Below are 13919 nucleotides of genomic sequence, written 5' to 3'. Positions count from 1 at the left end.
GAATTGTTTTGGAGTTGAGGTTGGTATCAGAATAGAGAATTCTACTCAAACTGTCTTTAAGCAGTGCCTGGGTGGCTCAGTAAGTTAAGCGTCTGCCTTCAGCTCAGGTTGTGATCCAGGGTCCTGGGATTGAGACCTGTGTTGAACTCCCTGCTCCGTAGGGAGCCTGCTTCTCCCTCAACCTGCTGCTCCCCCTGCTCGTGCTCTCTCTCTGTCAAATAAAATCTTTTTTAAAAGCTGACTTTAAAAAGTAAAAAGAATTTGTTGGTACATATTACTGAAAAGTGAACAATATTGCTTCAGGCATGGCATGATCCAGCAACTTGATGTGACTAGCACAACTCAAATCCAGCAACTCAAACAATGTGACCAGGTTTTTCTCTTTTAGTTTTTCTCAAGATTTTCTTCATTCTCAGGCAAACTCTCCCTTCCTGATGATAAGGATGACTGCTAGTTTTTCCTGAGGTTATGTGCTTGTGAATTTATATCTAATTAGAGGGGGGTGGTAGAGAGAAAGAGAAATTCTTATTTATTCAAATCAGTGTCCAAGAATTGAGTTAATTGGCTTGAATTGGGGCATTTCCATCCTTGAATGAATTATCATGACCTGGGGTGTTGCCATAAGTCAATTAGATCCTACCTCTAAAGCCAGAAGTGGGATCTATCATACCCAAACCATTTGGCCATGAATGGCTTGCCTTAAGCAAAATGCGGGTACTATCATTGGAAAAATGGGGGTATTAATACTGTGGGAGCAACCAATAATGAAAGTGTTCAGTTGATATTTATTGAATTGACTCTTCATTTTGAAAATTAGCTGCATTCTGGAAAGCAATCCCAGATTCTGTTAGTTCTTAAATTCTACACTAAGGAATTGTACTATCTCTTCTCCAGGTGGCTTAAATATCCTGCAAGGTTCTCTTGGAAACCTAATGATTTGCTGGTACAATTCTGAAAGAGAGAAATACGGTTTGTCAGATTATGGTACAGTTCATCTTCTCCAGAGCTTGTTTATGTGACAACTTAATTATTCAGAGAATAAAACCCTAAAAAATGCTTGCACTTAAAGAGCTGACAGAGGAAGATGATCCTGCAAAAGAGTGTCTCTATATGCCCTCAGCTCTGCAAAACCACTTGGAACTTCCAAAATATATGTCACAAAATTTATATACCAGTGTTGATGGACTTAACTTTTGGGAAACATTCCCAGATCCTCACTTAGAGCAAATTTGCCATGATTCTAGATGCATTTCTAAAGGTTTAGTTATCTGATGTAGTATGTTTATTGCTTTTGCTTGTTCACTGTCTATTCTTTCCTCTTTAGACAAAAACACCCTGATTTGCTTTGGGGGAAACTAGAGTCTCTCTAACTTTCAGTTTTGTGGGTCTGATAGGACTCATATTACCCACAAGGTCCAAGAATGGGCATGTGGCCAAGATCTGGCCAGTCCTTGGCCACAGAGACTGACTCTGAAATGGGAATGCAGCCCAAATTGGGCCATTAGGAGCCCTACCCACAATTTTGCCTACAGCCCTTATGGGGTTGTTAGACTGTTAAGATGTAAGGCCAGATTGGCCTCCTTCTCAGCTTCCTACCCATCATCACAGGCACATCAGGAGTAAAAGTTTGTTTCTGGTTCTTTCTTTAGAATTAAGTCCCAAGGTTGGTTTTGCTAAGCTCAGAGATATGTATATTCTTAAGACTTTGGGTACATACTGCCAAGTTGTCCTTGTTGTGGACACACATTTGCCTTCCCAGCTCTCCTACCTTTGGAGAATCCCTTCCCATTCTATAGTAATCTCACCCCAAACATATGGCTCAGGCGGAGCTGATCTATCTCCCAGGCTCCAGAGCTGAGATGGTGACCTGGCCTCGCCAGTAAGAGAGCTCCATCCCCTTGACCCAGTCAGTAAACAGTAAGGACAATGTAAACTTGGGTCTGCAGCAGCTATCTCTTCATCACACAGAGGCAATGAAAAGACTGAGGCAGAAATAGAGACAGAAGGAATCCAGCTTTGCATAAACCACTCCCATTCCTTGAACTTCTCAATGCATAAGCCAGAAAATCCCCCCCCCTTTTTTGCTTAAACTAGTTTCAGCTTAGTTTCTGTTACAAATAAAATAAATACTGCCATAGCTTGTCTAAATGTGTTCCTCACCAGCTGTGAATGAGTGTCCAGCCCCCCAAACCCCTTACACACTGAGAATTATCTTTAGGACTAGCTTTGTTCCTACATAGCCTCCCTGCCCAAATTGCAAATCCTTAGATTTCTACCAAGGTTGAGCAATAGTATCAACTTTTACCTTTTACTTCATTAAATTGTCCATTTTTGTATGAACTATATCCTATAGGATAATGTTACTACAAGAAGAAGAAGAAGAAGAAGAAGAAGAAGAAGAAGAAGAAGAAGAAGAAGAAGAAGAAGAAGAAGAAGAAAGAAGAAGTAGTAGTAGTAATAGTAGTAGTGGTAGTAGTAGTGTAGTAGTAGTAAAGTCAGACTGATGTGAGATATCATGGGAAGAATCCAGCTGGAAAATGAAATCAATATAAAGGAAATCAGAGCAAAGAGATGGAGAGACAGAGAGAGGAGGAGCCCAGCTCTGATATTATAATTTGTGCCCCTGGAACCAGTCATGACTAAAACTCAGACTTTTCAGTTGCTGGAGGCAATACATTTTTCCTTAAGCCTAGTTGAGTGTCTGCACTGAAAGAGTTTTAACTAATTCATCTGGTTTTCTGGTCAAGCAAGTTAGAAGTAACAATAGAAGAGGTTTTTGCTTGAAGGCATGTGAGTTAGCAGCAGCTTCTCCAATTTGCTTATGCGTTATAAATTCAAAACAATGAAGTTAAAGTCCAGTTTTTAGTACTTGGTGCTGATATCAAAGGAAGGCAAATGAAAACTACAAAATCTCCCTCCCTCTCTCTAATTAAAAAAGGAAGGAAGGAAGGAAGGAAGGAAGGAAGGAAGGAAGGAAGGAAGGAAGGAAACAAACAATTTGGGACTCTAGTTATGACATATCTTACAGTACAATATGCTATGGTACAGGACAATGTTTGATAATCCTGTGACATTCCTTATTTTTATAACTGTCCTCAATGGTTTCTCACTCTTCTTTTTTTTTTTCTTTGTAAGATTTTATGTGTTCATTTTAGAGAGAGTGCGCTCACACACAAGTAGGGAGAGGGGTAGAGGGAGAAGCAGATTCTCCTCTGATCAAGGAGCCCAATCCACGGCTTGATCCCAGGACCCCTGGGATCATGACCTGAACCAAATGCACTTGATCTTAGCCAAAAGGCCGAGAAGCGATATCCTGAACCAAATGCCAACACTCAACTGACTGAGCCACCCAGGTGCCCGGGTTTCTCACACTTCTTTGATGCTGCTTTCAGCGAGTATTAATGATACTAGGGCAAAACTGTGTTATTAATGTTTCTGTTTTAATTTCCTGCAAAGCCAAAATACTGGATTTTAAATTGTATATGTTCAGAATTCATAAAGTTTTTAAAAAACTAATGAAACAAAGTATTATTTAATACATCTTAAAACAAAAATTATTATAAACACATTACAAAATACCCTTCTGGTCACTCCTGGCATTGTGGCTCTCTGCAACTTCATTGCTCCCCTATTCCCTGCCACATCCATCCATCATCATCTCTAATATAGCTGATTTGGAAGAGCTTTGAGGCTTTCCTGATGTCTAGCTCCTCATGGAGTTTTCAGGACTACTGTCTCTGATTGAAAATGATTTCTCCCCATTAGTCTAAGAGACATGATCTGAACTGGGTCTGATCTTCCCCATCTCCTATGGGGAGACTTCCTACTTCGCAGCCTCCTCCTCCCTATTCCTTGCTCAGCATTTTTGCTGTGAGAGTGTAGTAGAGGATGAAGGAGTTTGGAAGAGGTGGGAAGTTGCTGGAACTGGTGGTTAAAAGGGGTTGGGGGGATGCTTGTGGTGACAGTGATGAGGAGGGGGTGGGGTAAGAGAGGAAGGAGGGTTTGCAGAGACCTAAGAAGAGTAAATGAAGCTGGTGACCAGTGTCCAAAATAATGGTATTGCACTACCAATAGTAGTAGAATGGTACAAGAAATGTAAATGGTACAAGAATACCTCCATTTGAGTGCTTAAACATAGTACAGTACACCAGAATACTGGAATATAGAAAACAGTAATCATGACTCCTTCTCTGACCTTCAGTCAGGGTAGCCTCTAACTCTTGTTAATTTGACTTTAGAGACATGAAATTCCACGCTGAGATTCTAACTTCTGAAATATTCTTGGCACAGACCTTGGAAGGCCCAGGTTCTGTTTTAAAAAGGAAGCCTGGGGTCTTCTAAGTGGCTTAGTTGGTGTGGCTGCCTTCAGCTCAGGTGGTGATCCCAGATAGAGCCCTGCATGGGGCTCCCTGCTCATCTAAGAACCTGCTTCTCCCTCTTGCCCCTGCTTGTGCTCTTTTATGTGCATTCTCTCTCTCTCAAATAAATAAAATCTTAAAAAAAAAAAAGGAAAGCCATATGCTTATACCACTTATGCACACAGCTGCCAGATTAATATTCCTGAAGCACAGTTCTAACTAGGTAGTCACTAATATTTATTGGATATTTGCTAAGTTCCAGGCACCAGGCTCATCATATATCATCTTATTTAATTTTCACAATAACTTTGTAGTAGGTACTATCATTAACCCTATTCTGTAGATAAGAAGATAAGCTTAGAGAAATCAAATCTCTTGGAAAAAAAAAAAAAAGCATAGGCTACTAAATGGCAGAACGAGGTAGGGAACTCAGATCTGGCTGACTTGGAAGCTTGGTCCTTAACACTTCTATATTAACTGTTCTGCTCAAAACCTGAGAATAAGTGGTCAATGATGTCTAAGGGTTTATCATGCAAGGTCTTTACCTCTAACTGCCTTTCCAATTTTATTTTCTACTACTCCCCTTCAAATGTCCTATTTTCAGGGCAAGATTTGCTGATCACCAATATCCCTCAATAGTTCACACTTCTATGCTTTTATTTATGTAAAATTGCTCTCTCTGTGTCAGTAGCTCCAGGAAAAAAAAAGAAAAACAACTTTAAATCATTGTTTTACACAATAATACCATGACTTCTATTTTTCATTACAATAATAGCTATTGATTTTTACTCTCAAATATGTATTTTCCCTTAAACTATTTTCTTCTGAGGCATGGATGAAGATTAAGAGGTTTTTGATATTAGGCCTTTACAAGTTGTTTATAAATACCAATCCAACAGAATTAGGATTCCAGATAGTAAAAGTAATTTTACCAAAATCTCAAGAATTTTTTTTGTTTAAGATTTTATTTATCCATCCGAAAGAGAGCAAGAGTGGCCTCATGGGGGGAAGGGGCAGAGGGAGAGGGGCAAGCAGACTTCCTGCTGAGCAGGAAGCCTGACCTGGGGCTCAATCTCAGTACCCCGAGGTCATGACCTGAGCCAAAGTCAGATACTTAACTGACTGAGCCACCCAGGCGCACCCCAAAATCCAAGAATTTTTTAGTGCTTCCTAAGGTTATCTAAAACAAACAAACACACAAGCAAAAAACTATTAGGACAGGGATTCAGCAACCTGTCAATCTCCTTTTGTAGGGTGGCTCTACTCCTAACAGGCAGAATTTTCAAAATATGAATATCTGCTACGTAATAGTTTCATGGATTAAAAAAATGCTGGAAGAATGGTGTTACTTTGAATATGCAATTGGTTTAATTAAAATATGATGCCAGCTTTTTAAAAAGCAGTAGATCTCCAGAATATATGAGAACATTTTCCAACTCCTTTTAGATGGCTATCATTACCTTGATAATAAAGACAATCCAAAAAAGAAAACTACAAACCAATAACCCGCATGAACATAGAAGCAGAGTTCCTCAACAGATATTAGAAAACTGAATTCAGCAATATATATAATATGTAAAAATATAGCCAATATATAAAGAAAAAATATGAAGAATAACATGTCATGACCACAAATTCAAGATGGCTCAATATTCAATGAGCAGTTAATAGACCCACAAAAATATATTCAACTGATCTTTGACAAAAGAACAAAGGCAGTTCAATGGAGAAAGGACAGGCTTTTCAACAGATAGTGCTGGAACAACTGGACATCCACATGAAAAAAATTAATCTAGACACAGACCTCACACTCTGTAGGAAAACTAACTCGAATGGATTATAGACCTAAATCTAAAATGCAAAGCTATGAAACTCTTAGAAGATAATATGAAAATCTCAATGACCTTAGGTTTGGTGATGACTTTCTTTTTTTTAGATTTTATTTATTCATGAGAGACACAGAGAGAGAGAGGCAGAGACACAGGCAGAGGGAGAAGCAGGCTCCACACAGGGAGCCTGACGCGGGACCTGATCCTGGGTCTCCAGGATCACGCCCTGGGCGGAAGGCAGCGCTAAACCGCTGAGCCACCTGGGCTGCCCTTGGTGATGACTTTTTTAAAAAAGATTTATTTATTTATTTATTTATTTATTTATTTATTTATTTGAGAAGGAGAGAGATGGGGCGGGGGTGGGGGGTGCAGCATAGGAAGAGAATCTTCAAGAAGACTCCCTGCTGAGCACGGAGCCTGATGCAGCTCCATACCAAAACCCATGAGATTACATCCTGAGACAAAACCAAGAGTCAAGACTTTTAACTGACTGAGCCACCCACATACCCCTAGTCATGACTTTTTAGATACAAAAAAAAGGGATCCCTGGGTGGCTCAGCAGTTTAGCGCCTGCCTTTGACCCAGGGTGTGATCCTGGAGACCCGGGTTCGAGTCCCACATCGGGCTCCCTGCATGGAGCCTGCTTCTCCCTCTGCCTGTGTCTCTGCCTCTGTGTGTGTGTGTGTCTCTCATGAATAAATAAATAAAATCTTAAAAAAACAAAAATAAAAGTTGGACTTCATTAAAATTATAAACATCTGAGGCACCTGGGTGGCTTAGTCCATTAAGCATCTGCCTTCGGCTCAGGTCATGGTCCCAGTGTTCCGGGATTGAGACTCAGTGGAGTGTCTGCTTCTCCCTCTCCCTCTATCCCTCTCCTTGCTCGTGGTCTCTCTCCAAAAAATAAATAAAATCTTTTTAAAAACCCACAAAAATAAAATCATAAACTTCTGCTAGGTGAAAGACACTGTCAATAGAATAAGTTGACAAGCCAAGGCTGGGAGAAAATATTTGCAAAATACATATCTATCTGATAAAGGACTGTTACCCAAAGTACACAAAAGAATTCTTTTAAATCTCAAAAAGAAAATGAACAACCAAAAAAGATAAAAGAAAGGAAGAAAGAAAAAAAAAAAGAAAATGAACAACCCAATTAAAATAGAGAAAGTATCTGAACAGACACTTCACCAAAGATTTACAGATGGCAAATAAGCATATGAAAAGATGCTCAACATCATATTTCATTAAGAAATTGCAAATTAAAACAATGAGATATCACTACCTATTAGAATGGCTAAGATCCAAAACACTGACAACAACGAATGCTGGCAAGGATGTGGAGCAATACAAGCTCTCATTCATTGTTGATGGAAATGCAAAATGGTGCAGCCACTTTCAGATATAGTTTGGCAGTTTCTTACAAAATTAAACATACTCTTACCATACAATACAGCAATCACACTCCTTGGTATTTACTCAAATGAGTTGAAAACATTTGTCTATACAAAAACCCGCACAAGGATATTTATAGCAGCTTTATTCATAATTGCTAAAACTTGGAAGCAACAAGATGTCCCACAGTAGGTGAGTAGATACATAAACTGTGGTACATCCATGCAAGGGGATATCATTCATTACTAAAAAATAATGAGCTATTAAGCCATGAAAAGACACAAAGGAAACTTAAAGGTATATTACTAAGTGAAGAAGGCATTCTGAAGAGGCTACAAACTGAATGATTCCAACTACATGGTGTTCTGGATAAGGCAAGACTGTGAAAGCAGTAAGATTAGTGGTTGGGGGTCTGGGTGGCTCAGTTGGTTAAGGGCCTGCTTCAGCTCAGGTCATGATCCCATGGTCCTGGGATAGAGCCCCACATCGTGCTCCCTGCAGTGGAAGCTTCTCCCTCTCCCTCTGCTACTCTCCCTGCTTGTGCTCTCTCTCTCAAATAAATAAAATCTTAAAAAAAGAAGAAGATTGGTGGTTGCCAGAGGGTTGGGGGAGTGAGAGATGAATAGGTAAAACATAAGGGATCTTCAGGGCAGTGAAATTATCCTTTATGATACTATATGTGTGAATATATGTCAGTATACATTTGTCAAAACCCACAGAATATATAACATAAAGAGTAAACCCTAATATAAACTATGGTCTTTGGCTGATAATGATGTGTCAGTGTTGACTCACTGACTGTGACAAATAAATGTACTATACCCAGCAATTGCACTGCTGGGGATTTACCCCTAAGATGTGAAACGGCGGGATATCTGCACCCCAATGTTCACAGCAGCAATGTCCACAATAGCCAAACTGTGGAAGGAGCCTCGGTGTCCATCGAAAGATGAAAGGATAAAGAAGATGTGGTCTATGTATACAATGGAATATTACTCAACCATTAGAAATGACGAGTACCCACCATTTGCTTTGACGTAGATGGAACTGGAGGGTATTATGCTGAGTGAAGTAAGTCAATCGGAGAAGGACAATCATTATATTTTCACTCATCCAGGGAATACAAGAAATAGTGAAAGGAATTATAGGGGAAAGGAGAGAAAATGAGTGGGAAAAATCAGAGAGGGTGACAAACCATAAGAGACTCTAACTCTGGGAAAAGAACAAGGGGTAATGGAAGGGGAGGTGAGCAGGGGGATGGGGTGACTAGGGGGACTGGTGCTGAGGGGGGCACTTGATGAGATGAGCATTGGGTGTTATACCATATGTTGGCAAATTGAACTCCAATAAAACAATAAAACAAATAAAACAATAAATAAATAAATAAATAAATAAATAAATAATAAACTATACTGATTCAGGATGTTGATGATGGGAGAGGTTATGTGTGGAGAGGGGGAGGCGAAGTAGGAATTTTCTATACTTTCTGCCCAGTTTTGCTGTGTATTTAAAACTGCTCTAAAAATAAAGTATAGTTATATATACATATAGACAAGCCAAGGACTGGGAGAAATATGTATCTTTAAATATTATGTACTTTATATTATTATTATAGTATATTATTTAATTATAATATGAATCTTTAAATATTATAAAAAACACATCAATTTAATCTACCATATTAATAAAAAAAAGTCCATGATCATTATTGATACAAAAAATTTTTGACAAAATTCAACATCCATTCATGATAAAAAACTGTCAGCAAACTGGGAATAGAGGGGAATATCTTTAACCTGATAAGAGGAGTCTATGAAATACCTAGAGCTAACATCATACTAAATGGTGAAAAACTAAACAGTTTCTCTTAAGAAGAATGAGGCAAGGATGTCCACTCTCACTATGCACTTCAACATTGTGATGGAAGTCCTAGCAAGTGCACTAAGGCAAGGAAGATAAATAAAAGGCATTCGATTGTAAAGAGAGAAAGAAAACTTGTCCCAATTTGCAAACAACATAATTGTCTATACAGAAAACCCAAAAGAATCTACAAAAAAACTCGTAGAACTAAAATAAGAGCCTTGAAAGGTCATGGGATAATGGATCAATAGAAAAACATCAGTTTCTAGCAATTGTCAAATGGAAACGAGTGGCTCCAAAAAAATTAAATAATCCAATATAAATCTACCAAACATGTACATGAGTGCTGTATGCCTAAAACTGCAAATGCTGATACAGAAATCAAAGAAGACTTAAATAAATGGAGAGGCATTCAGTGTTCATGGATTGGAAAATGCAACATAGTAATGATGTCAATTTTGTCTAAATTGGTCTATAGATTTAATGCAATTTTAATCACTATCCCAGCAGAATTTTTTGTAGATATAGACAAGCTGATTCTAAAATTTATTTTGAAAGTCAAAGGAACTAGATAACTAAAACAATTTTGAAAAAGACCAAAGTTGGAGGACTCATTTTAGCCTATTTTAAGATTTACTAGAAAACTACAGTATCTGAGCCAATGTGGTATTGGTATTGGCAAAGGTACAGACACATAGATGGAATAGAAAGTCCACAAATAGACTCGCACAAATATGGCCAATTGATTTTTTTTACAAAAGTGCAAAAGCAATTAAATGGACAAAGAATAATATTTTCAAAAACTGGTGTTAGGAAAATTGGATATCTACATGCTAAAAATAATAATAATAATAACCCTAACTTAAATCCCATACCTTATATAAAAAATAACTCTACCAAGTAGTCTTACTAAATTTTAACAGTTCCTTGCTTGCCTCAAATCCATTCTTTAACAAAATAAAAATTGTATATAAAAACGAAGCCCTGTGTGTACCCTGATACCGTTCCCTCCCCTCTCTTTCCTCCCCAGAAGTAACCACTGTCCCATCCTGAATTTTTTTATTAGCTCTGTACTAAAGTATTTTAAAACTTGTACTGTAGAATGACTGTAACTATGAACAAGACATCAAAATTCACCAGACTTATTCTATTGTTTCTCACATGATTTTTTTTAAAGATTTATTTATTTATTCATGATAGACATAGAGAGAGAGAGGCAGAGACACAGGCAGAGGGAGAAGCAGGCTCCACACAGGAAGCCTGATGCAGGACTCGATCCTGCGTCTCCAGGATCGCACCCTGGGGCAAAGGCAGGTGCCAAACCTCTGAGCCACCCAGGGATCCCCTCTCACATGATTTTTAACTTAACTTAAATATTGGGCTTTAACTTGTGGGGGTTTTTTTAATTTTTATTTATTTATTTATTTATGATAGTCACAGAGAGAGAGAGAGAGAGGCAGAGACACAGGCAGAGGACGAAGCAGGCTCCATGCACAGGGAGCCTGATGTGGGATTTGATCCCGGGTCTCCAGATCGCGCCCTGGGCCAAAGGCAGGCGCCAAACCGCTGCGCCACCCAGGGATCCCTGGGGTTTTTTTTTTAATACTTAACAGTGGGTTTATTAGAGTCATGTAGCCTGATATATGTGCCTTTAGTCCCTTCATTTTAATTATATAGAATTCCACAGCATATATATAAACCACTGAATTATTCTCACATCTATGGACATTTAGGTTCTTTCCAAATATTTACTTTTACAAAGTGTTGCATTGAATATATACATACATCTATACGTCGCCACATAGCCCTGAATTTCCAACTTTCTTCTTTTTCCCCTTAGACACAATCCCTGGTAAAAGACAAATTTTTAAGTCATCGCCCATTGTATGAATTGAAACAAACATTTCATAAAACATTCTCATTATTTTCTATTCCATTTCATTAAAAAAAAATCTGGCCATCCAGAGCCAATCTAGGTTTTGTCTAAATTTGCCTAAAATTTATAAAATTTGGGGCCCTCCTGCAGAAAAAGAACACAAAATTATGAATACAGAACTAGTAACCTGGCCTTGAAAGAAGGTTTTGCAAGTAAGGGAGCCCGAAGATTAACCATAATTAGTTTCAGGGTAAATGCCCCATAGAGGAGACACGCTAAATTGCTTTAATGGTTCCTAATAATGGTTCTCTAACAGCAGTTTGATAAACATCACTCTATACCTAAAAGTGAGCAGGCTAGGTCATAAGATGTGAATATTTCAACTTTGAGTTTTGATAAATATATGAAACCATGTAACCATCACCACGATTGAGATACAGATTTCCATCTTTCCAAGAAGCTCCCTCTTGCCCTTTTATAGTCAACCCCCCAGCAAGTAGTAAGACTACTTGGTAGATGTGGGATTTTTGCTGTATTATTCTGAATCTTATGGTTGTGTTATATTCTGTATGCATATCGTTGTAAACATTGGTAATAAGTATTTCATATTTGTGTAGTGTGGGCATTTACACACATCACAGCACTTAATCCTCTTGACGCCCCTTTGGGGTAAGTAGGGCAGACATTATTATTCCTATTCTATGGTTAAGGAACCTAAAACTGTAGAATAGTTTATTAAGAATTGGATTGGGGGAAGCCTGGGTGGCTCAGTGGTTGAGCCTCTGCCCCTGAGAGCGTGATCCCCGGGTCCTGGGACCGAGTCCCATATCAGACTCCCCATAGGAAGCCTGCTTCTCCCTCTGCCTATGTCTCTGCCTCTTTTTGTGTCTCTCAGGAATAAATAAAATCCTTTTAAAAATTGGGACTCTCTTGTTTCTTATTTCATCTAGATTTGCATGGAAATATGTTGGAGAAGTTTCGTTCAAGTGCAGCCATTCCCTCCTACCCGAACTTTGGTAAGTCACTTTACCCAATGTGGGTATGAATTGTATTAATAACAGCTAAAGGGCAGCCGGGTGGCTCCGCGGTTTAGCGCCGCCTTCAGCGCAGGGCGTGATCCCGGAGACTCGGGGTCGAGTCCCACGTCGGGCTCCCTGCGTGGAGCCTGCTTCTCTCTCTGCCTTTGTCCCCGCCTCTCTCTCTCTCTCTGTCTCAAATAAATAAAATCTTTAAAAAAAAAAAAAACCCAGCTAAATGTTTGTTTAAAAAGTAGTCATTCTAAAGCGCTCCAGTAATGACTTTGTGACGGGGTGGGAGGGATACATACCGCGAGCCCGTTCTACAGAGGCACAGGCGGGTGTCACCTCCTGGCCGCAGCCCCCTGGCTCACTCGGTGACCTTGGACAAATCCCTTAACCTTCCACTACTTACACTTACAATCCAGGAGGCCGAACGTGTCACATTCATAACTGCTCCCTCGGGCCTCCTGCCAAACACTGCTTTGAAAACTAGGGACCGATGTAAGGCCGATCAGAACGCAACTGCCAACTTCTCAATGCAAATACTCTGCGAGCCCCCTATTCCTCAAAGACTCTTTCGCTCTCATTTAAGTAGTGCTGCGTATTTTAAGGGAGAATGAGTTTATACTTTGCAAAGGTTAATAACTTGTCAGCCACTAACATACGAACGCCTTTTGTTGTTGAAAGATTAAGCGGACGCCCAGCTAGACGGAATAAAAAGTGAGCGACTTCCCTGGTATTGCCCTTCCCCTCTGTAGTGGCCCCCGGAGATTCTTGGGAGCAAGCAGTTTGTTAACTCAAGTGGGGTCTAGAACCTTATTTCGACACGGATCATGCTTTATGCAAGTCCTGTGGATTCTGAGCACCGCGGCGCCGAAGGCACACGGGGCGGGATGGGATGGGCTGGGGACCGAGCGTGCGGCCCAGCGCCGGCCTCGGCCCGGCCCGGCTGCGGGTGCGCCTGGGGACCGCGGCTCCCGCGGCTCCCCGCCCCGAAGCCGAGCCCGTCGCCGCCCAGGCGCCCGCGGAGGCCACGGGTCCCTTTAAGGCGCCCCGCGAGCGGGCCCGGAGCCCGGGGGCGGGAGGAGGGTGCGCGGGCGCTCGCCACGTGACTCGGCGGCCAAGTGCGCTCGCCAGTTTGACAGAAGTTTGAATCGGCCCCGGCGGCTCGGTGCAGCCGGAGCGGCAGCGCGCGGTCCCCGCGTCGGCCGCCCCCGCCGCCCCCGCCGCCCCCGCCGCCCGCCGAGCCCCCGAGCCCCGCCGCCCGCCGAGCCCCGCCGAGCCCCGCCGGTCCCCGCTCGCCCCGCCGCCCCCGCCGCCCCCGCCGCGCCGGCATGTCTGCGACCGAGGGCTCGAGTCGCGCGGCGGACAAGTCGCCGCGCCAGCAGGTACTCCCCGCCCCGGCTGTCGCCCCCTCCCCGGGGAGTCGGCGGGACCCTCCCTGAGCGCCGCCCGTCTCCGCAGGTGGACCGCCTGCTGGTGGGGCTGCGCTGGCAGCGGCTGGAGGAGCCGCTGGGCTTCATCAAAGTTCTCCAGTGGGTGAGTCGGCTCCGGCCGCGGGCTATTTCGGGAGCTTGGGCCGTGA

The 13919-nt window shown here is 41.5% G+C and overlaps 1 protein-coding gene across 1 annotated transcript in view; it reads left to right on the top strand.

Annotated features, from left to right (window-relative positions):
- SYPL2 (synaptophysin like 2) overlaps window positions 1-13919 on the top strand; it is a 47690-nt gene that overhangs the window by 20216 nt on the left and 13555 nt on the right. The window contains exon 2 of the mRNA XM_049111026.1: window positions 12266-12331. Within this exon, the coding sequence (XP_048966983.1) occupies window positions 12272-12331 (60 nt within the window). The 5' untranslated portion in view covers window positions 12266-12271. The remainder of the gene's footprint in view (window positions 1-12265; window positions 12332-13919) is intronic.

Source organism: Canis lupus, chromosome 6 (assembly GCF_003254725.2).
Source record: "Canis lupus dingo isolate Sandy chromosome 6, ASM325472v2, whole genome shotgun sequence".
NCBI lineage: Eukaryota > Metazoa > Chordata > Mammalia > Carnivora > Canidae > Canis > Canis lupus.
The sequence above is the reverse complement of the archived record's forward strand: the minus strand, read 5'-3'. Positions and strand labels throughout refer to the sequence as shown.